At 45.8% G+C, this 24,379-nt stretch overlaps 1 protein-coding gene across 9 annotated transcripts in view; it reads right to left on the bottom strand.

Annotated features, from left to right (window-relative positions):
• PRICKLE2 (prickle planar cell polarity protein 2) overlaps nt 1-24,379 on the bottom strand; it is a 314,495-nt gene that overhangs the window by 41,177 nt on the left and 248,939 nt on the right. For all 9 annotated transcript variants that reach the window (XM_023620120.2, XM_023620123.2, XM_023620126.2 and 6 more), the window contains 5 exons: nt 17,257-17,370; nt 14,243-14,380; nt 11,106-11,309; nt 7,788-7,974; nt 1,890-2,765 (listed from right to left, as the gene is read on the bottom strand). In XM_023620120.2, coding sequence (XP_023475888.1) covers nt 1,890-2,765; nt 7,788-7,974; nt 11,106-11,309; nt 14,243-14,380; nt 17,257-17,370 — 1,519 coding nt within the window. The remainder of the gene's footprint in view (nt 1-1,889; nt 2,766-7,787; nt 7,975-11,105; nt 11,310-14,242; nt 14,381-17,256; nt 17,371-24,379) is intronic.

Below are 24,379 nucleotides of genomic sequence, written 5' to 3'. Positions count from 1 at the left end.
CTGGCCTTTTAAATAATTATAGCACATAAATCTGTTGAGAATAACAAACTGGGCTGGAAGCCAGGCAGCATCACTCTGCACTAATTGCTCACTTCGATGACATTAGGCAAGGTGCTTAGTCACCAAGGCCTCATTTTTTTCATCTGAAATATGGGGGTAAGGATATTTGCTATTTGTCCTCTAGGACAAATGAGAACATAGATGCAAAAGCATTTGAGGGGGATAAAAACTAAAAACACACCGTATAGACATCCTACAACTCAGAGACACATTTTGCTTGTCTAGCAGAGAGTTTAAATAGATTCCACATCTTAAAAAATCCACATATTTAACTTGTCTGGAAAAACTGGAAGATTTGACAGCGTGGGGCTCATAATAGGTTGGCAGCCTGGTGTGATTAAGAGCATTGCTGTGGGGCCATATGCACAGGTTCAAATCAAAGCTACATCTTTTAAAAGCTGGGTTACTTTGGGGAAGTCCTTCAACCTCTCTGTGCTTCAGTTCCTTCGACTCTGAAGTGAGAATTTAGTAGGATATCTCTCATAGGGTTGCGATGATTTAATTAAGTGAGCTAATATTTATAAAGTGCTTGGAACAATGTTTGGCACTGGTAAGAGCTACATAACTGTTAGTTGAATAAATAAATACCCCTGCACGTGGCAATAACCAGCTGGAGCTGAGCAGTGGCTGTCCCCTACAGATGGGGCTGACATGCACAAGTCTGTCACAGGCTCCATCCAGACACATTTGACTATGGGATCCCTGTTGTAAGGGGCAGACATGTGTCTTCCTCCTCAGGTGTCCTGCCCAAAAGGGACAGACTATCCATGGGGAAGGGCCAATTTTTATTTTCAATCCATTGTGGACTGGTATGTGGCTTGCTGAGCACGACTGATACACAGCACATGCCACAGACAACTCACCCGTGGGTTCTACAATACCCTGGCTGGTCTGTCCCTGGACCGATAAGATGAGCCCACTGAACACGCACTTGGATGTCACAGCAACGTCAAATTGCTCTAAGGTTTCTAAACACTGATAATTTCAGCACTTATCTCGCTGTGGACTGTGGCCAGCCCTGATTCTCAGACTACACTTTGAGTAGCGCCATCTTAGAGGACATCTACATCAGTCTTTACACGCACACAGACCGGCTAGACAATTTGGTTGCAGAGGGCAGGTATGGGAGTGTCTCTCTCTCCCCACTTCTGTCCTTTTCAGCCTGCCTGCCTTCTCTGTGTCTATCCACATTTCTTTTGTCTTTATCTACACATTAAAACCAGCTCCTTAATGAGATACTGGGCTTCAGTCTCAGAAGTTGTCAGGGACGTTTTGGGCTCCCAAGCAGCATCCGGTTTCATGAGGACTGCCCGCAGCTCACAGCTGTCCCTTCTCCTGAATGTTGCCTTTGGCCGACGGGAGCTGCCCTGCCCCATGCCCACATCCACAACCTCATCCCCACGTCACTCTCCAGCAGCCCAAAGTCAAGAACTGACATGGTGGTGCAAAATGTCAGCCCCTTTGTCCCAACAGGGAAACAACTGTATGGTGCCAGTCATCCTCTAGAGCCCCCTGTTGGATAAGGTTGACGCTTGACTCCAGCCCAGACATCATTCTTCATTTGGCTCCTCTCCCTGCCCCGTTCTGCTTCTCTCACTCTCCTTCGCTGGAAGCACGCCCTGAATATATCATAGGCATCCTAATCCCTGTCTCAGGCTCTGCTTGTAGGAAATCTGATCAAAGACAAAGGCCATAGGAAACTTGGGCTCACCTTCCTCAACAACCTATTGGAGGAGGGCACATGGCAGGAACAGCACTAAAATCCTGGTGACGGGCATCAGGTCACCCAGAGACTACCCCATGCCATTTTCCAGCGGAACAGAACCTACCTGTTGCATTAGACAGGGCCAGCGATTCCATGGAGCCACGAGGGGTCTGCTCCGTGGGTGTCATGTCCTCAGTGTATTTCAGGGAACTGATTGGATGACGGGTCCGACACTGCTGAGTGGATATGGCCCCTTCCTCCTCCTCCTCCTCCTCCTCATATTTGGGCACTGGGATGCTGCCTCGGGTTTCACTAAAGCTCTGACTGGACATGTCGCTGTAGCTCTCCTGGGATCTCAGCCTTCCTGGGTAATAGTCCTCTCGGCACTCCTTGATGAAGCTGCCGCCGTGCCCCTTCATGGCCAGTGACGAGCTCCTTTTGGGGTTGCTGAAGTGCTTGGCCCACATGTCGGGCTGGGCTCCAGCCCCTTGCCCGCCTGGACTGTAGGAAGTTCTGATGTTGCACTGGCTGAGGAGCTGCAAAGGACTCTGGGACTGGTTCTGCTCCATCTTATTCCCGTAATGGTAGGGCTCATCCCGGCTCCTCCAAATGGGGTCCCGGTTGAGGCTGGGCGTCTGGCTGGACAGGCTGAGCAGGTCCATCTGCAGCGACAGGGGGTCCACGTCGGCTGAGAGCCGGTTGGAACTCACCTGCAGCTGGCTGTGCTGGTTCAGCACGGGCTCCTCCGTCTTGCCCTTGTTCTTGCCAATTTTGGCACTACGCCGGGACTCCTTGGCCCTGGCATTCTGAAAGGCTGAATCGGATGAGTCAGAGCCATTAGGGTCCTCCCCGGCACTGCAGGCCCGTGAACAGAATATCTGGCCCTGTTTGGGGAGGAATGGCCGCCCCAGGAGGGACTTCTTGCAGTGAGCACAGCAGAAACAGGTCTCAGTGGCATGCCAGTGTTGGCCGTCATAGGTCATCTGACCTTGGTCAATCCCTGGGGAAAGAAGAGACATGGAAGAGGCTGACGAGATGCTCAGAGTATTGCAATACGACATGAAGCATACAGCACCCTGGTTTGTCTCAGGGTTCCAGATGCAGCAGAATAAAATTTCAATAAACCAATGATCAGGTCCCCACGTAATTGGTACTCATGTCCTATTACCAGAGCCCCCTTGCTCTACCAGTCAGCTCCTTCTTAACCCATTTGCTCTGAGAATAGAGAAACTTGATCAAAATGGCTTGTCCATGAATCCTCCTGCCTGGGACATACTCCTCTGGACAAACAGCAATAATGGTACTAATGTATCATGAAGCACTGATTTAAATGCTTTGCATATATGTAAACTCATTTAACCCCTCAACTGTATAAGGTAGGTTTCGAATATTATTTCCATTTTTCAGATGAGCAAACAGAGGCACAGAGGTTAAATAACTTGCCTAATGTAAAATAGCTAGGAATCATAGATGACATCTGTACCCAGGAAGTCTTACTCCTAACTGTGACATTGATGCTGTCTCCATCACCCTACTTAGGGGTCTTCTCAAATGCCAACTCCTTGGAGAAGTCTTCCTGTCCACCCTAATAGCATGCTCTCCATCATTCTCCACCTTTACCTGCTATATTTTTCTTCATTGTGTGAATACTGCTTGACATTGCACCACTATGTATGCGCAGGTATTTATTACTTCTCTCCCCCACTAAAACTGAAGCTCTATGAGGACAGGGTCTTTAAGTTTCTTTGGTACCTCCAGGCACATGGCCTGGTGCATCAGTCTCAGGAGCCCTAGTGCAGGTCACGTGCCCACCCCTGAACCAGTCACTGGATTTGCTGAATGGGTGGATGAACTGAACTGAATCACCAGGGTATGCCAACCCAAGTGGTAATCACTGTAGCAGCTCAGTGGAAAAGAAAACAGTGGATCTCAGCCCTTGGTAAGGAAAAACTTGGACGTGGTTTGTCAAAGATCTCTCCCCTCCATAAGCGTGCATATCTTTTGCTTAACTTCATCAGGAAAGGATGAAACATGTTTCCTCCCCATGCCGGTGCTGTACGTGGCTTACATGATCTTGTTACACCTGTGATCTTGTTACCCCCGCGTACAGGAACCTCCCATAGCCCCAGCTGTTCGTCCTCCTCAGCATCTCCTCTGCCCTCCTCTGGTTATAGGACTTAATCTCCCTGTGGGACAGCCTCTCCCTGCCAGCCCTGGGCCCTGAGCTTTGGGAGGGGCTAAAGCCATGCCTGGACCCACCCCTGGCCAGTAAAAAGCCGTATCTTCCAATCCAGTGACTGGTTCAGGGGTGGGCACGTGACCTACACTAGGTCATCTAGACTGTTGCTAAGATAGTGACCCAGGGAGGCTCTCTTTTGACAGCAGTTGCTAAACTCGCAGAATGGGAGCTGGGAGCTGTTGGGGCCTTCCTCCCATAGGGAGAGACTGCTGCGAATGTGGCCCCAGCAATCACTGGGGGATGAAAGGGCACCTCTGCAAGACTCCTGATGTCTGACAATAAATGTCTTCCCGGAAAGGGAGTACCAATGTGAAATTCACCTTTAGTGGCTGGGAGTCTTGAGCCTGGACTTTCCAGGAATGACTTCTAGAGACTTGGCTAGAGAGGCGGTGATGAGAAACTGGGAGGAATAGAGAAGGGCCAAAGAAAAGGCAAGTGGCAGAGCAGCCTCTCCTCCCCGCCTAGCTCTCCCTGCTTTCCTTTATGTCCCTGGAGCCCAGGGACAGAGAGGCAGGACGCAAACTCTTCTCCCTACCAGCTCCTCCCCAGACTAAGGGGGATCTGTTTATTTAACAGTCAGGCCCTAGGGACTAAGAGGGGATTTTGAGAGGAACAGGAGCAGCCACAAGGACCACTCCAAGGCAAGAGGGACCCGGTGAATCAACTCCCCCTCAGCACAGCATTCCCAGGAGGCCGGGGCGGGCTCCATCCACACTTCCTCCCCAGGCTCCTGGGAGGAAGCAGGACAGGCGGCGCAGGGAGGCATAGCCCTCTAATAGTTGAGAATGAGGCTTCAGGACTCAGACAAACGCAGGTTCAAATCCCAGCTCCAGGCCATTCCAGCTGGTTGTAAACATGCTGAAGCCCATCAGCTTGGGTTCAAATCTTGGCTGTGCTGCTGCCTGGCTGTGTGACCCTAGGCAAGTGGCTTCATGTCTCTGTGCCTCAGTTTTCTCTGCGGTAAAATGGGGAAAATACTAGTACTTACTTCCTAGGGTTGTAGAGGATTAACTGCGTTAATATGCAGAGTGTGCTTAGACCAGTGTCTGCTAACTAGTCTGACTGCTCTTCTTTTTGTATTTTTATTAGGTCTTAACGCCTGTCCCTCTCTTTTTCTGAGGGCTGCTGCCTGGGTGCAGTTCAAGAAAGAAGTCTGAGGCTGGCTTGATCTTCCCTCCCCTGCCCCGAATCCCCTCTCCAGGGCGTTTTGCCTTCCCATCCCAGCTGCCCTGGGTCCTGACTCTGAGCTCCTCCTCAGTGCTACAGCCTCAGCAGCTGCAGCCGTACCCATGCCCTGTCAGAGGGACGCAGGAAGTCCAGTTCCTACAGACTGTCCTCCATCAGCTGCTTCTCCATGCTTCTGCAAGGACACGCACTCAGATGTGGCAGCCGAGGCCTACTTCTGGGGATGAAGCCTCGCAGAGGACCGGGCCGCGGTGGGGAGAGTGGAGAGGGAAGCATCTTACAAGGCTGCGCTGCAGGCAGCGGAACGTGGTCCCTGATAAGCATCAACCATGTCAGATGGTGCTCTGAACTGCTCCTGAACTCTAAACATCTGGAAAGGGGCTCTGCCATTCCACATCTAAGCGTTCCTTTTTTATTCCCCCTCTAAGCCCTTTAAGCACTTCTCTGAGGGTGTATCTGTCTACTGCTGCTACAGCCTCGGTCTGTTTATAGGACTGTTTACTCTGCTGCGTGCAGGCAAATGTACCGTTGCCCTGGCAACGGCTGCCTGATGCAGGGTCCGCTCTGAGCGGCTGTATAAATATGGAATGTTTGTATAATATGGTCAGAGTAAAGCACCCAGACTGTGGGATGCATGATATACAGAGCATAGCCTTCGCGGTCACAGGAAAATTACGTTTTACAGAAAAGTGGATTTAGGGGGGGAAAAAAAGGGTGGGACAGCATTTTAACTAGAGCAGTGATAACACGGCAGGCCAGAGGTCCCCCTTTCCAGTAAAACATTGATGCCTTTTATGGACTTAAGAGGGGAGGAGAAGGGAATGCCAATCAAAGCTTCAAAGAGCGAAAAGAAGGTAGAAAGAGGAGAACACAGAGGGGCCTTCCGAGGTGTACATGCTGTGGCAACAGACCGATTTTCTCTCTTCCAAACCGCTGAGCACGAATTCTAAGTGGCAGTTTCTGGAGAGGCTGTTAAGCCTCAATGGAAAGGGACAGAAGAAACAGAAGTACTACTGAGAAGGGGGTATCGGTGCCCTAGGTAAGTGTTCTGTACACTCAGCCCCTCTCAGCCGAGCAAGTACCTACTTGTAGTTCCAGAATCCACGGTGAGCAATGCCAGGTAAGTTGCATCATTTTCCTCTGACAATGTCCCACCCCCTGCCCTTCCTCACATGTGCAGCCACCTGTCCAAATCAAGCTCCCTATTTCCTAACTCTTAGCATAACAGAGAGTCTGCTTCCCTGTTCTGATCTTGTGAGAAATGAAAGCTCATTGGTACTTGGTTGAGGCGTCAGGCCGTGAGAGGGTGAGGTTCTTCGGGGTGAGGAGAAAGGGGATTTGCATATCACCCAGGCCCCTGGAAGGGAAGGCTGGTGGACAAAGGTCAGCAGCAATGTTTGACCCTGGCCTGGCAGGGACTCCAGCTTAGAAAGGGCTCCATACTACTAACTAATTTTTCATTTGAATACATCACTTCTGATGAACCAGGGAGACAAAGCCACTTCTTCTTGTTCCCGATAAAATCTTTTAAGTCGGGTAAAATGGGCTCCAGGCTGATAATCTCCACATCTCCCCCGTGTAGGTAAGGAGCTGGCAGCTTCTGAGCAGATTTCTTGGAATTGCACAAGCCACAGGAAGATCAGGCTGCTGGTCTCACAGACACTCATCCACTGCCAACTCTTGTTTTTCTTTTTAAAGGGCGGCTCATTCTCAAGGTGCCAAAACAGGCAAGTTGAATGAAGAAGCCACAGATGCAGCATGATCCGGAATAGCATCGAAGGGTTGAACAAATTGCTTATTTGCAAAGGGAAAACGATTTTCTCCGTCTCAGACCTACCGCTTATTTGGGGAGTTTATAGCTCATGAGCTATTTGAGGTTCTCTTGCTTTATATTTGGCTGGGTCAGCTTTTGCTGATTTTTTATTTTTAAAGACATGCTTGCCAGAAACTGTTTGGTTTTCTTGACTATCCCCTTCCTACCAAGAGGACCGCTTTGGTCCCTCCCTCTGCTAACCCTCAAGTTTTTCTAAGGAGGCTGTGGAGGATCTGTTTATATTTCCCTTCTGACACCCCACTCCGTCCCCTTGGTGGTGGGGCTATACATCACATAGCCCCCTTTCAGGGGTGGGCCTATGACTCAGGCAGACCAATAGAAATACCCTATTCTCTTGTTTCCAGGGTAGATCATATGACCAAACCAAGGATGATAAGGTTCCTATTTGGAGGAACTGACTCTGATATTAGAAGAGACATGGCCCCACTCCCATTTGACAATGCATGTGCTAAGATTATGTATATCTGAGGGGTCATCTTAGCTACCATGTGAAGATAGCTTACTTTCAAATGAGGCCAACAGAAGGCAAGCTGAGCTGAGACACAGGACAAAAACAGACTTTGTTTGGACCCTTGATCCATCCCCACCTGAAGCCAGCGTACTCCTTGGCCTTTCTAGTAAGATGAGCCAAGAAATTTCTTTTTCCACTTAAGCTATTATGAGTTGTATTTCTATCACTTGCAACCGAAGGGATTCTAACTCTACCAGACACAAATGAGATCTAGTCACAGTAGGACCGAGCTGAGTACCAAGTGTTGCCTCACCTATGTGCTGGGCACAGGTGTCGCAATATTCTGCATACAAGGACTCGAAGCAGTGGCAACAGTAGGGCCTTCCCTCCTTCATGATGTAGCGCTGGCCGCCCAGCACTGTCTCGCACTCGAAGCAGCAGAAGTGTTTCATGTGCCAGTGCCGCCCCTCAGCTTCTGTGCATTCGTCTGCAAAGATGATCTGGAGATTGGGAAACCAAACAGTCAGTGGTTAAGACGCAGCCATGAGAAAGCACTTTAAAGAAGGAGAGCTGTGGGAGGCCCAAAGGAGAGGAGCAGGAAAGCAGGTCCCGCCCACAAATTATTAAATAAACATCTATATGTATGTTTATTCTATATCTCTATCACCTCTTGCACTGAGATTTGCCTAAAGCACAATGAAACATGGTTTCTGGCCTGGCCAGTGATTAATTTAACTGCATTTTAATAAGTAGAAGAATGTTCTACCCTGAAGAATATAAAGTGGGACCCAAACTGACAGCTCATGGGCACTCTGAACATACATATCTGTTTTATTTGGCTTCGATACAATATTTTTAAAGGGAAATGTCATATAAACACCTGGAATCTTGGTTTCTCTTTTGAAGATTTAATATTCAGCAATGCTTGGTGCATATTCCTGCACCCCAACAGCAAGCTGGAGCTGAGAAGAGGGGGTGCTGCTTTCAGATGAGTGGCGAGTTCTTCGGTTTGTCATATTCTTCACCATTCACTGTTGCCTTAAAATGAGTCACCTTCATTTACAATACCTGCCTACCCCTCAGAAGCATTTGTGTTTTGACTCTTAAAATAGAGTTTTTTAAAATTTCAAAGCACAGCTCTAAAAGCTTAATATAAACAGCAGTAATCAAGGCTGTGTGGTACTGGTACATAGACTAGAGAGCCCAGAAATAAACCCAGACACTTATGGCCAATTATTATCAACAAGGGAGCCAAGGACATTCAACAGAGGAAGAATAGTCTCTTCAACAGATGGTGCAGGGAAACTGGGCAGCCTTATGCCAAAGGATGAATTTGAACCTCTACCTCACACCATATACAAAAATTAACTCAAAAGGGATCAAAGACCTATATATAAGAGCAAAAAAATCTATAAAGTGCCTAGAAGAAAACACAGGTGTAAGTTTTCTTGAATTTGGATTAGGCAATTAGGCAATGGTTTCTTAGATGTGACACTAAAAGTATAAGCAACAAAAGGAAAAATAGATAAATTGGACTTCATCAAAATTAACAACTTTTGTGTTCAAAGGACACCATCAAGAACGTGAAAATGTAACTACAGAATGAGAGAAAATACTTGCAAATCATGTATCAAATAGGGGGCTAGTATCCAGAATATATAAACAAACTTACAACTCTACAATAAAAAGAAAAATCATCCAATTGAAAACATGGGCAAAGGACTTGAATAGACATTTCTCCAAAAAAGAAGAAATGCAAATAGCCAAAAAATACATGAAACGATGCTCGACATCGTTAGCTAACAGGGAAAAGTGAATCAAAACCGCCGTGTGATAACACTTCACACCCACTAAGATGACTATAATGAAAAAGACAGACAATAATAAGGGTTAGGGGAACTGGAATCCTCATTCACTGATAGTGGGAAGGTCAAGTGGTATAGCAGTTTTAGAAGTCAGTTTAGATTCCCTCAAAAAGTTAAACAGAATTACCACATGATCCAGCAATTCCACTTCTGGGAGTATACTCAAGAGAACTGAAAATGTGTGTCCAGACAAAAACTTGTCAAAGAACGTTCACAGCAGCATTGTTCATAATACTTAAGAAGTGGAGACAACTTAAATGTCCACCAACTAATAAATCGCTAAACAAAATGTGATATATACGTATAATTGAATATTATTCAGCCATGAAAAGGAAAGTACTGAAACATGCTATAACATGGATTAACCTTAAAAACATCACATTAAGGGAAAGAAGCTAGACATAAAAGGTTACATATTGTATTATTCTACATATGAAATGTCCAGAATATGTAAATTCATAGAGAAAGAGAATAGATTAGTGGTTGCCAGGGGCTGGGGGAAGGGGAAAGGGAAGTGATGGCTAATGGATATGGGGTTCTTTTTTGAATGATGAAAATGATCTGCAATTAGACGACAGTGATGGTTGTACACCTTAAAAGGGTGAACCTTACGCTGTATGAATTATATCTCAATAAACAAAAATTTCAAGGCACTTTAATCATCATATTCTACTTGCCGTTAGATAATATAAAGTCATAAGCACCAATTTCCACATGTGGAAACTGAGGCATGAAGGTAAAGCAGCTGCCTAGAATTACAGAGTTGGAACCAGCTTCCCAACTGCTTGCCTAGAGGGTCTCTTGTGAACATCACTATTAGCATTAGAATCCAAATTAGTTAAGGATGATCGACTTCCTCCAAGATGAATGAATCTCTGATAGGCAGTTTATAAGGAAGAAACACCATGTAATAGTGGACTCTGGCTGAAAAAGTGGAGTGCTGTTTACGGGGCCCCGCATTGCTGTTCACGGGTCAGATAGAACCAAAAGTCTACTTTGTGCAGGACGAAACCCCTATCCGAGACCTTTCCCCAAATTATTCCCATAAAGGTGGTCAGGTTTAGAACATTTTCCTCTCTGCTCCAAACTTTTAAGCTGAACCAGGTCTTCTATTCTTTCAGCTTACGGGTCACACTGGGTGTGCTTCTGGTGCTTCAGGCATGGGCCTTGTGTTCCCGTCTGCTTTCTCACTGGGGGTAGCAAATTCAAGTACCTCTTAGAGTATATGGGGCAGAAGCATCCAAATGGAGTCTCCGTCTGCCTCCTGACCCCTCATCAGAACTTGTGTAAATTGTGGGAGAATCAAATAATGCTCCCCATTTTCTTCTCTTCTCAAACCAATCTGTCCCCTGGAATCTCAGGAAACAGATCTATTTTAAGATACATGTGACACACAATTACTGATGATTACTCCCTGGGATTTGGCCTGAAATCTAGAGCTGCACAAAGCCTTTTTTCAATTTTTTTTTTTAAGAGTTCTGATTTGACCTAGTGCCAGGGGTATGCCACCTGGGAATCTCCTCAGTTCCAGAAACTGTCTTCCCATCTGGAGGCCCAGGAGACTGCCACATTCAGTAAAGTGGGCCACAATCCTGGACATTCGAGCAACCAAGGATGGGTGGGGCTGCTCTCTGGAAAGGGTTAATATAAGCAGGTGGGGTGGCCTATGGTTTTCTTCAATGCAGGAAGCCACAGGACAACATGTTGGCTATGGCAAACTGAGGGGTGATCGGCAGGGCTGCATGCCCCAGGGAGTGTGCTCTGACCTCGTCGCAGGCTGCGCAGCGCGGTTTCAGGCACTCCGCGTGGTGCCTGCCACAGTATATCTTCCCATCTTGGTAAAAGTAGATCAAATCCACCAGGAGCTCATTGCAGACAGTGCATATAAAGCACGGTGGGTGCCAGCAAACGCCGTGGCCGGCTCGAGATGCAAACACAGCGATGTCCCCGCCATTAATCTGGCCTCCGCACTGTGAGGCAAACAGAAACGTCAGTATGAACGCCAGTCCCCATCTCTCAGCGCCACGCACAAAGGATGAACGACCACTGCCACCACCACTAGCTGGTTATCGAGCACTGATTTTCAAACTAGTCACTATGCTACCTACTTTACATACGTGGCAGGACAGAGTTTTCTCCCTCCCCCCACTCTCCTTTCCTAGGGCCAACAAGTAAGATGAAGACAAGTACCTGAGAAAATAAGGACTCACAAATGTGGGAAGGAGAAAAACTCTTTGAGCATAACAACACAGAGATGCTCAGCAGGCAGGAGGCAAACACACAGAGTGAAGGTCTCATTATCTTTTAGATACCCCAAACTCCATGCAGAGGCACAGCCAAGTTTAACACCAGGAGGAGCAGGCTGTGGGGGGTGGAGAGTGGAAAGATGGGGCCATGGGAGGGAGTGGGGCCTGCACTGTGGGGTGGAGGTGGGGGGTTCATAAAAATATGCCCATCTTTAACTATCTTCTCTACAAGCCTTTCAGGCATGCTTTTAGCCTGCTTCCTCTAACATCTTTTTACACAATCTTGATTGAGAAGGCACCACGTCTAAGGCCAGACTATGGAAAGATCTTCTTCCCTCTCCCTCTCCTATCTCCTCACTCATCTTCCAAACATCCTTCTCCCATCCAGAAGGGAACAAGGCAGAATCCCTCATGACCCATGCTTACGGTTGGGATAAGACCAACACGGCCTGAGGGTCTTTGAGGGAGGAGTAAAGTGTGAGGCAGCAGGTCCAGGGGGAGGCTCTGTGCTGACCATGGTGTTGGCCATGAGGGTCATAGCCTGAGGGTCTAGTACCATGGCCCCATGGAGTGGCTGAGCTCTGCGGACCATGTTTGAAGAGTAGAAAAGCTACCTCCAAACCATTCCCACACCATGGACATCATATGGGTTGAACAGCTTCACAGAAAATGAGGTAAAGATCTCATGGAAGAGTCTTTGGGGGCTCATTCATGTGAGTGACCAGACAAAAGAAAGACACTACATTACAGAAAGTGTTACCCAGGCCTTTCACGGTAACGTCACTAGAGCTGAGGCACGCACACTGTGAAGGGATAACTGAGGCACATTCAAGTTTTCAGGTTTATTTGCTCCAAGACTGATTCGAACTGGACAGCAAGTGTCAACGTGAGGTGGTGAGGAGTGCTCCACGGACAGGGGGTTGGGGAGAGGACTTTACAGAGAAGATGCGGAAGCAAAGCGAGGCAATTATTTGATTACTATAGCTTAAGAGGTTGCCTTATTTGGGAAAGCCTGGTTGGCTGCAATTGGTTGTTCTTAAGTTTCATTTTCTTGGATTCCAGTACATTGACTCTGGCTTAGGTTTTGGTTTGTGTGTGTAGCTACCAAGGCATTAGAGCCACGCCAGTCTAATGGCCTCCTTGTTGAATTACTTTAATATGGAATCCTCCTTAATCCTCACCATAATTCTACTATGTAGGCATTTATTATCCCCATTTTGCGGATGACAAAACCAAGGACATGTAACGCCGTCGAGGTCATCTGTCAGAAACATGAGTCAAACTTATGTTTTTCTGCCTCCATGGTCTCGTCATTATTCTATACTACTCTCCATATCTGCCCACGAAAGGCCCAACCTTCCTTTTGTCTTAGGTGACCCCAGCTGGGCTGGTTCCCCAAGACTGATCTGAGAGTGGCAGATGTCCTGAACTGAGCACACACAATCCCACATCTTAACCACTGACCACGTGTATCTCAAGGGTGGGTCTCAAGGATGAAGACCCCACTGCCAAATCTCTGGTCCTTTGGCTCCCCTTAGTAAGTAGTGTCTCCATTCCATCCATCTGAACCTACTCTCCTTATCCCTCTGAAATCCCCAAAAGGGCCTCAAAATGGCATCCACTCCCTTCAGGCAGTATCTCGCTTTTTCTTCTCTGATCCAGGTCATCTCTCTTTAGCACCTGGATGGGTCCCTTAAGAACTTAAGGAGTCAGATGGGGCTGCACAAAAAGCAGCAAGGCTAAGAGAAGAACCAAAAAAGCCATCAGCACTGGAAGGCTTCTGGTGGCCAAGAGGTGGGTCAGGATGAAGCCAGGCAGGCTGGATTCCCATCCTGCTTTCTTTAAAACCCTCCTCCACCATGACCTGAGCACTCTACAGGAGAGTAGAGGTGAAAAACAAACCCAGACTCTTTAGCTGAGTGAGGTCCTAGGGAGAATGCAAGGGGCTTCATGGATTTGCTAAAGATCCCTCAAACCCAAGGAGGTGGTCATTTATCATTGAAATGGCACTAGTCCTGGGATGATCTTAGAAAAGAGGCTGACCAGTGGTCCAGGAAAACTCCATTTTCTAAAGGCCTCATTTTAAAATATAAATCCATCATGCCATTCCAATGCTCAAATCCTTCCCATGGCTTCCCATCTCCTTCTAATGGCTTACACAACTCTCCATGAGCTGGCCCTCCACAAACTCTTGCTTTGTCTGCTAATTCTCTCCCTTCACTCCCTCTGCCCGACCATATTGGCCAGCTTACAGCAGAAATCCTCCTGCCTCAGGGCCTTTGAGCTGGCTGTTCTCTCTGTCCCTTGAGATCTGCATGACTCACTCCCTCAGTTCTTACGTATCTTTGCTCAGAAGCCACCTTCTAAGTGGGGCTTTCTCAGCCACTTTACTGAAAATTGCCACCTCCTAGCACTCCTACTCCCCTTCCCTGTTGTATTTTTTCATGTTATTTATGTTATTGTCTGACTTCTTTCCTAGAACGTAACTCCTTACAAGGGCAAGATCAAGCTTTCAAATTTTGTTCACTGCTGTTATCCGCCAGGCCTGGAACTGTGCCTGGGAGAAAGTAGGCACTCAATAAAATAATTGTTGAATGAATGAATGATGGAAAGGATGCCAGAGCAATCCCTCTTTACTCTCTGGAATCCACACTCACCTGCTCACAAATAGCTCCCGTCATGGTGACCGGGAAGGGCCTGACATTCCCTCGGCCCAAGTTTTCACGTTTCCTCTGGTTGCTGAAGAGCTTCAGCTCCCTCTTCTCTTCCTCATCCAGGGAGTTGCAATATCGAACCTGAAGAGACACAGAGAATGGCATGGAGGAGGCTGCCCTCGCTCCTTAGGATTCCCGAAACTCATGCCTCAGAGTTTTTGCATGAAACATGCTCCCATTTGGTTGTATAGACCTAACCTGCACCTTAACACCACCAGGCTTGGGGCTACTTAAAGTGAGTCTCTCCTAAGATTGTTGACAGCCAAAAGAGCTTCCTGAAGACTCCAAATTCTAGAGCCCAAGTCTTGGGCAAGATAAATGTTTTGTTACCGTTTCTCATCCTTCCTGCCCGACTCTGCTCACCACACTCAGATCCAAACCATCTGGGATAGCTTTGGTGTTGGTTATGATCTGGGACTTTCTCCTTCTTTCAAATTGATTTGGATCTTCAAATTGATTGTGAGGTCCTGATACTTTCAACTCCATGTGCCCACGTAAGTGATTCTGGACACCAAAGATTGGCTCCAGGCCAGCGAGCCAGAATAGTGGTCAACATGCTCAAGGCTTCTGAGCATCTCATTTTTAGGAAAATGGGAAGACAATGGGTTGAGAGTGAGGATCGGTCCAGACGTCCCTGTGCTGGTTCAGGGACATCCCTGTGTGTTTATCTGTGTGCAGGAGGAAAAGGGCTGCCCATTGAGCTTTGGTTAATGCATCAACTTGCATAAGATATTTTCCTTCTTGTTAAACACAGAAACTCACAGAATTAAGGGAGGGACATGAAAGATATTCAAATCTGCTATTTCCCATTCTCGCCCCTTATTTATGCTCACCTTAGGAATTTTGCCATAATCTTGAACTAGTATTTACTAAACACTGGTTTTAAAACTGACTCAATTGCTTTTTTACTTGAAAACATTTTCTTAAAAAGAAAGCATATTATGATTATAAATGGAAAATCAATATCACCTGCAAAAAATAGAAGGCAAACAGAAAAAATAAATAGAGTGAGAACAAACCACATTGTTAGATTCTAGCTGGCTACTTTTGCTTGTGGGCGATCCTGAAGGAGATTCTTAATGCTGTTACTTAAGATGGAGACTAGTAGGAGTTGGAGGGGTGTGAGCTACCTGCTAACCCAAACCGAAATTTCCCCCTGGATTACTAACCACTCAATCATGAGGAATGAAATGCAATTTAAAAGGGAGTGACTCTCTCATGATGTGGTTCAGGTTTATTTACTGCCATGTCCATGTACCACCCGAAGCCATGTCTCTACCACACTTTGGGAAACATGGATCTGACCCACCTCCTGTGTTACTTTTGAACAATCTGAGCATCAGAAAGGTTAACTGAATCGCTCAGATGATTTGTTATGCAGAACGTTAGAGGGAAAGCTTTCAACTAGGACCAGCATTCTAATTTGAAAACTGGTGCAGCTGTATATATTAAAATTGTCTTATCTGGGTGAAAAAGAGAATGATCAAATATTTACTTTAGAATCACTCTTTGTCCTCAAAAGTGTCATGTCAAACGGGTGAAATTGGCCTACTGGGTCACATGTAAAGAATTCTCACCAATAAGAAGAAGGAATTTAAAAAGGTCTCTTTTCATGAAACCACAATTAACAGTAAACAGAATAAACCATTAAAAGCAGAGGAGAGCAGATCACTTCCCTCTATCAAGTAAAAAAGGTTAAAAAAAAAAAAAAAGTCTTCATGTGGATGTCCCAGAGAGAGAACTACAGTGACCCAAACAGCCCAGAAATGGTTATACCATTGACATTTTATGGACACGCTTTTAAGAAAGGCACACCCCTCCAGCTTGTAAAAACCCGTAATTTCACTTCCAAATTCGTTAACTGGGCATCAGGTTACAATGCTTGCTCCCTACTTTAAAGGAGAAAGCATTATTTATATTTGCCTTTTGAAGTCTGAAATAAACAACAGAAAAGGAAATTGTGGCTCTCTTTCTAGGGAGTTACTTCAGTTTTTCAGCTTTTGCTTCACTTATGCGATTTATTTTTGAGGCTCTTGAATGATCCTTTTTACTTCAAATGTGGGAAGCTAAAGACTAAAAAAGCACTCACTCATTTCCCCTGGGATCCAGCTTGTGGGTGGGGGCAGCTGGTAGAAAGCTGGGGTCCAGCTCTCTGAAGAGGTTCTCTCTCCTTTCAAGTTATAATTATGATTTTGTTTAAAATGCAATCAGAGTGAAACGGACAATTCAATTCTATAGGATTACTATTTTAAAAATCCAAATACTTAAAAATTAATTTCTAGTTTACAAATGTAAACCCCTCAAGCATCATGCTCATTTAAAAGTGTATTTACTAACTTCCCTGTACGATCAATTTAACTTCAAAGATAACAAATGCCTGCGTACAGTGCCATGTGTCTGGGTTCAGAAAAAAGGATAGCTTGCAAGCCATTCTTTCAAGAGTACAAATGACGACCGTGGCAAGTCAGACTTTAAAAGATAAAAGCACAGATGTTCAGCGCAGTAAATCTGGACACGTTGCCTCTACTACAGCACAACACGGAAAATGTGCGAGTTCATTTAATATGAAATGATGTTGAAAATTCACAAGAGTCAGAAATTTATTGCAAGGGCTGAATTGCCCCAAGAATTCTCAATCATCTAATGTACTGGGGCAACCAGCACTTTCTTCTCCCACTAAGAAAGCCTGGACTTGAGATTTTAAATTTTAGTGCTCCCCGGTTAGCCCAAAATAGCTAGTAGTGCCAGGCACAGAGGCAAAGCCAGTCCATAACGAGATTCCGCTTTTCGGTAACACTCTCCAGAAGGCGTCGGACAGTTTCTTTGGCTGTAATTAAGGAAGCTAAAACCTAAAACGAATTGCCAGAGTGTTTCTTTGGAGATCTCATTATCACAGAAGGTAACAACTCACAGAAGGTTCTAAGAAAAGTCTTCTTAAGGCTCCTCCAGCCCCTTACCTCATTGTCATGTGGTGGCAGCTGGTGTAATAGCTGCTTGATTCGCAGTTTCTCTCCAGGACTGTTGACATAAGGAACTTTCTCTTCTGGGAGACAGCTATAGTACTGGTGAACCTGAAGGATGGAAAGTACACAGGTAACTTGTTCCTCACTCAAACCTCTCGCCCATTCCCGCTTCCTGGGCAAACGATTCCCACAGGAGGACACAATCGACTTCCCACGGTCCCCACCCTTCAAGAAACTCAAGAGCATATGAGTTTCTGACTGCCTGCAGAGAAATTCACCCTTAAAGAAAGAGGCGAACAAATCACCCACATCTTGGGGCTTTCCCTCTTTCTACGAGGGGAAAATAAAGCCAGGAAACTTTCCTCGAAAAAGAGAATTCGGCAAACACGCTGGTGAAGCCGGAGGGTAGGGCTTTCTCAAAGACTCCCCCGAGAGCTGACTTTACCATTTTCTCGGTTAGTCTCCAGCATGTAATGTGCCTCCTTCGCCAAAGGGATGTGTCAGCGCCTGCCTCGGCACTGGAGTCAAAGCCAGTAGTTGGCACTCAGTGAACTGCTGGGTCCCTCAGCCTCCACCTACATTCAAAGCCCTCCAGGTTTCCAGCTCTTTGCAAGGCAGAGGCTCACGTGTGTCAGAAAAAGAGTCACTAAATCTGGGATACGGACTGTGTCATTAAAAATCATTATCAACCTGAGTATTTTTACACATCCTTGAATGCTCCCATTTACGACTGTTAGGACAGATTCTTGCGTTTTTTGAGGCTCATTCAACCCTAACGACAACGTGGGAAAACACCAAACACCTAATTCTGCCTGAGAAAAGAAAACAGACATCATACCATCCAGCTGCGTGTAAAATTAGGGACAGAAAAAACTGGCCAAAAAAGAAGGTATACTATTACATAGGAGAGGAAAAAAAAAAAAAAGAAGGAACAAAAAAGAAACAAAAACACCCCACAAGCTCAGATGACATCATGGAAAATACTTTTCAACTATCTCTTAGCATCATGACCAGCTCTTGCGAAACAAGGCATTCATTCAACAAAACGGAAAAGACAGAAGACTTGGGGTTCTTAAATCATCAGATCTATCTCCCGCCACAAGCTTGGTCTAATTCCCTTGAGTTTAGGGAGCCTTGGATATGAACATATGTTCTGGGAAGGCTGGGGTGAAGAGTTGCGAAAGCTCTGTCTATTTCGATCTCCAGAAACTAAGTCACAAATATTAGAAGAGGAAAAAGGCTTTGCTATGACAAGGACTTAAAAAAAATGTGAAAGCCATCTTTACTTTCATAACAAATGATCCTAACCATTCACCATCATGTGCATATCACCCTCTTAATCAAACCCCAAAGGCAACCATAAACAGATTTCTCCCGCAGACTAGCTGGCATTCACAGGGCAGCCTCCTCAGAGGCACCAGGCAGGGAGCCACATTCTGGGAAGGGAAGGAACGGCTCCAGGTTTTGAGGGCAGCCCACAGGTTACCAGCACTCTCTTTGAGAAGACATAAAAGCCCAGATTATGAGTTCATTTGGGATTAGAAGCTGATGATGATCCCAGCCTAGACTAGCATACCATTTCTTGCTCAGGAGAATCTGTGCACCGTATGTCTCCTCTGCTAAGTTTGCCAAATACAAGGAAGCAGGGCCAGTCTCTATATCTTGGGGAATGGGCTTTGCCTCGCCAGTCAAGGAGTGCTTGTAGAAAAGCCTTATTGCAACATTACTTTGTCATTCTCACCACTCCCATTATAGTTACAGAACATGAGGGCCAAATGCTTACACCAAATGAATCACTGTGGATGCTTGATAATGAAGAGTCTAATTGGAGCTCCACTGACCCTCCTCTCAATTGCTCCTCATTACTCACACACCCCTCTCTTCACTGCCCAGAGCAGCCATCCCCGAGAGCGCTTTGGAATTGTCACCTTGAACCAAGCCCTGTCAGATACTGTCCATGGCTCACTGAGGTGGGATCTTCCTTGAACCTTGTGCAGCATGGCCAGGTAGATCTGAACCCCTAGTTATGGCTCTGTCAGTTCCCATCTCTGTGTTCATGAGCAAGTTACACATCTGCTCAGAATCCTCATCACAAGATTGTGGTAATTAAATGAGAGCACAGACAAAGCATGTGGCCCTCAATGATAATAAATAACAGGAACACATAGCAATAAGCACATTATCCATCCTGGCATACTCCAAATGGAACAATCTAGATTTTCTTGGCCTTTCTTCCATTTTGAGAGGTAGGGCAACACTGTTGGCTTATAGAGTGAGACCAAACCCCATCTTAGTCTAAGAAAGAAGGTTGCAAGCAATAAAATGCTATTGAAGCTAGTTTGATTTCAGAGAAAAAAAGTGGCCAATTATTATAAAAATGTGATGTTTTCTGAAGAACCCCAGCAATATGGTAGGGCATCATGAGGAAATGGAACCTGCCACTGGAAGGCGATTGGTAAGGGATTCTCATCTCTCTAAGACCAGTGTCCTCATATGTCTGCTCTATCCTCTCTCTGCAGATAGTCTTACCTTCTCAAAGCTTAAGGTTTCCCACAACATTTAAGTTTACACAACCTCAGTTCAAGAGTCTATCCTAGACTGACTAGCTTTGCTGAATTCCAAATTCCCCAGAGAAGGACCCTGATTAAGCCATCTTGGGCAAGGTCCACACCTGGAGACTGGATGGGAAAACTTTCACATGGTTTTAAGACTGGAAGAGAAAGAAGTCCCAACCCAACATGATTGGGTTAAGCTGAGGGCAGCCATGATGGAGAACTCTAGAAATACTTAGGAGATAAATAAATATCTTGGTCCATCCTGAAGACCTTGAATTCTTCAGTCAACAGAGGCAGCAACTACTCTTTGAGAACATAGCTCTATCTTTCCTGGCTGGACATCTTGTGTTGTGTTAATTCAAGTCTACTGACCACCACCACTGAAAATGTGTCCTTTCTCCCAGTCTTCCAATAATTCCTCGAATAAAGAATGTGCTAAAATAATTTCTCACAAGGCAACCAATAATTTGGCAGATGACTTAAAAACTTACCTAGTGAGATGCTTCCATTATTAAAACAAATCAGCTTATATTAACTAACAATATTAATTCACAACTTTATTTCATGTGGTAGGTGATCTGTCTTGCTCTCAGCAAGGAGAATGAGCTGGTTATTCACCACTTCCATTCCTCTTCCAAACCTGTTCAAGTCTAGGAGAAAAAATAATCCCTCTCAGGTTGGCTTCTTGTCTCCTCCTGGTGTTTAGGAGCCGGACTTTCCAAACAATTCCTCGAGCAAAGGGGATTAGCAGATGGATGGGAAGGAGGGAGAAACCCCTCTCTTGAATTTCCAATCTGTCTCCGGCTGAACACAGGAACGCTGCGTGCATTTTCCCCTGGCATCCTTCATAATAAACTACTGTATAGCCCAAAACAAACACCAAGTGAACCAATGGTAAAGGGAAAATATTTAGTATACTTTCTGGCACTATAAAAATTAAATTTGGCACCACCTCTGAAAATCCTGCAGAGTGCTCATTTTAGCCCAAACATGTTTCACTTGTTAATTTTTACGAGTAAATAAGCAAGTCCAATAGAATTTTGTCAATGATGATCATCACCAAGCTATTACCTGGTGTGTTGATAACTTTATTTTTCCTCCTGTGTGTATGGAGTACACTTCTCCAAAAGCAGGTCAGTTGAATGTGCTGGAAACTTTGCTCCCCTTAAACATTCCCAGGTAGAGGTGGCCTGTGACTGTGCCCTGGGTGAAGCCGGACTAGGTACATTTCCCCATGAACAAGAGCATTTGGAGCACAATCAACTGGCTTATGGAAATGGAATAGCTGAAGGCCTTTATTTAAGGTGTTACTCCCAATGGGGAGGTTTGGCAATAACTTCATTCTGTGTCAGACGGATTGTAAGAACTTTAGTCAGTGTGCAAAAAAGTCTTCAAAACCAAGGCCTCGCCCAAATTGAAAGACTGGGCTTGTTAGACGGAATTGTACATTTGACAGCATTTCTGCCTGGGCGGAGATGGAAGCTAGAGTCAATGACTCCATGTTGGAGAGGAAAGTGTACTAATTAAAGAAAGTGGGCAAAGTGGTTTATTTTGAGTGGTGGTTCTCAAACTTTAGCCTGCATCAGAACCACCTGGAAGGCTTATTAAGACACAGACTTCTAACTCAGTAGGCCTGGGGTAGGGCCCGATAATTTGCATTTCCAAACACTTCTTGGGTGATTAGGTGATGCCCCTGCTGTTGGTCCAGAGACCACACTTGGAGAGTCTGAGAGTTATCCAAGCCTTTTCCCTCAACAGCCAACCCCAGGAGGTTGCCAGGCAAATGGAGGGATTCCTGTTTTCTCCAAGGGATCCAGGAGGCCCAGAGGCGGGGGGAAGAACATGTTCAGTCTCACTCAGTTTTGCAGGTGTCTCCTTCCACACCTACATAAATACTTAAGCAAGAGGGTTCCACCAGCTCTGGCAAGAAGGAGAACTCCTAAGAGCAGAATGTTCATATTTTTGGGTGAACACTTTTCATCTCAAAAGTATCCCTATTTTCTTAGAGCGGGAACCCATCAAAGAAGTCAGATTTTCATGGTTGATCCAGATTCAATCGTCCTTTACCGTCGAAAAGAAGGAAGGGATCAATGAACATATTTATTCATTGAGTAGCTCTTACGCTTGAAGTGTCTTTATACACAGTATCTCATGGACCCTCCCCACACCCTGCAGGTTGGTACATCATACTCATTAGACTGAGCATCACACTGCTGAAAGGTGGTAGAGCCACCTTTGGGCTCGGCTTCCTCACCTCTTTCTCTTTTTTTTCCCGTGGATTCTTGGCCTTCTTTATCAAGAAGAGACTGGCATATGGGTGAGAAAGAAGAAAAAAACCAGACAGAGTAGATTCCCAATACGTCTGTATGACTGACAGCAGAAATGATGAACACGTTTTCCGTTGGTGTTCTCCATAAAATATGAACTCCAAAATAAACTGACAGTAACAAGAAATGATGTACTCCAAATTAAACAGTCTTTCCACAATACCTGGCATGATGGTGTAAGGGGGCTGTGGCAGAGATGGCTGCCCACCCACACCCATTTCCCTTTTCTTCCTTAATAAGAATAACATCACTTTACTTAGAGCATCAGTATGCCCAGCTAAGAACAACATTTCTGTACTTCCCTAGTAGGTAAGAGTGGCCATGTGAATAAATTCTGGCCAATGACATGTAATGACATGACTTCCGGGAGAGCTCTTAAAGGAGGCCCAGCAGTTGGCAAAGGCCCTTTCTGTCCATTCCCTCTTCTTCCTGCCTCCTGTCTGGAAAGTAAACAGAATGGCAGGAGCTCCAGCAGCATCTTGTACTATGAAGTAGCCTTAAGAATAGAAGTTTCTAAGCATACCATGGAGCCCCATACTAGCTCTGGATTGCCTATCTCTGAACTTCTTTTTCTTTTTTTTTAAAAGATTTTACTTTTTTCCTTTTTCTCCCCAAAGCCCCCCAGTGCATAGTTGTATATTCTTCACTGTAGGTCCCTCTAGCCGTGGCATGTGGGACGCTACCCCAGCGTGGCCCGACGAGCAGTGCCATGTCCGCGCCCAGGACTCGAACCAACGAAACACTGGGCCACCTGCAGCAGAGCACGCGAACTCAACCACTTGGCCACGGGGCCAGCCCCTCTTTTTTTTTTAAGATTGGCACCTGAACTAACATCTGTTGCCAATCTTTTGTTTTTCTTCTTCTTTTTCTCCCCAACGCCCCCCAGTACATAGTTGTATATTCTAGCTGTAGGCCCTTCTGGTTGTGCTATGTGGGATGCCACCTCAGCATGGCCTGATGAGTGGTGCTAGGTCTGTGCCCAGGATCCAAACTGGTGAAACCCTGGGCCGCCAAAGCGGAGCGCGCAAACTCAACCACTCAGCCATGGGGCCAGCCCCTCTCTCAACTTCTTTTACCAATGAGAGAGAGAAACTATCTCTTTAGTTATAGTCTCAATTACTAGGAAATGAATGCAATTCCCAAATGATACAGCAGTGGTTCTCAAACATTAACATATTCCAGAATCATTTGAAGATCTTATTGGACGTTTCTCCCATTTTCATCCCTCTGGGTCTGAAAAGGAGCCTAGAGTTCTACATTCCTAATAACCAGCTCACACCATATACCAGGAGAAACACTGGGTTAAGAGGAAGGCAAACAAGCTGATGGCAAACACTCCTGAAGTGTAACCTGAGATGTGGGCTGATGCATTTGGAGGGTTTTATAAAAGCCCATCTTAACCCAGAGACTAACGAGAAGATGGGGCCTTTATTTCACATTCTTCCCTTCCTGCAGTTTGAGAAGCTTGGAACCTTAGTTCCTCTATCTCCATTCGGGGAGGCAATATCTAGAATACACCTGAGGTCTCGGAAGGCAGAGAAGGGAAAGATGCTTGCCTGAATCTGTGGCACGTGGGGCTTTTTATGAAAACTGCACGCTCGTTCCCAAATGGGGACCCGGAGAACAATCGGGTGGCGTTACAGCTGTGAGCAAGTGGCGATGGGCTGCTTCTGAGGGCCTGTTGGTTCATTTTGCCCCTACTTGCCAGAATTTCATTACCCAGCAATAGCAGAAAAGCGTTGTTAAGTGGCGCCTAAGAGGTAAAATCGTACCAAGTCTGGCTCCTTCCCTTTTCTCCTGGAGACACACAATATAACTTTAATTGGTTTAATCAGGAAGTAATTTACGAAATAACAGTCTAATACCTAATGCCTAAACGATGTCTGCATCATGCTGAAGGTCCCATAGGACTAGGATCAAAAATCAGAAAGAGAAGCTCATTTGGGGTATTTTCAAAGAAGAGTATTTCAAAGACTTTTTTCGTTGCTCACACCCAGTGTCTGATTCAACAGCAAACCATGGCAGATGTGGGTTCGAAACATACGCAGAATCCGCTCACCTTCCTCAGCCCCTACATGACCAGTCGAGATATCACTAAGTGCTCGCTGGAATTATTGCCATGTCTGCTTCTGGATCCCAGCTTTCACCTTTGTGCCCCGACAGTTGATTCTCTACTGAGAGCAAGAACAACCCTATCTGAATATAAAGCAGGTCATGGCACTGCTCTTCTCAAAA

This window comes from Equus caballus, chromosome 16 (genome assembly GCF_041296265.1).
Source record: "Equus caballus isolate H_3958 breed thoroughbred chromosome 16, TB-T2T, whole genome shotgun sequence".
Lineage (NCBI taxonomy): Eukaryota > Metazoa > Chordata > Mammalia > Perissodactyla > Equidae > Equus > Equus caballus.
Note: the sequence above shows the minus strand (reverse complement) of the source record. Positions and strands in the feature narration are given on the sequence as shown.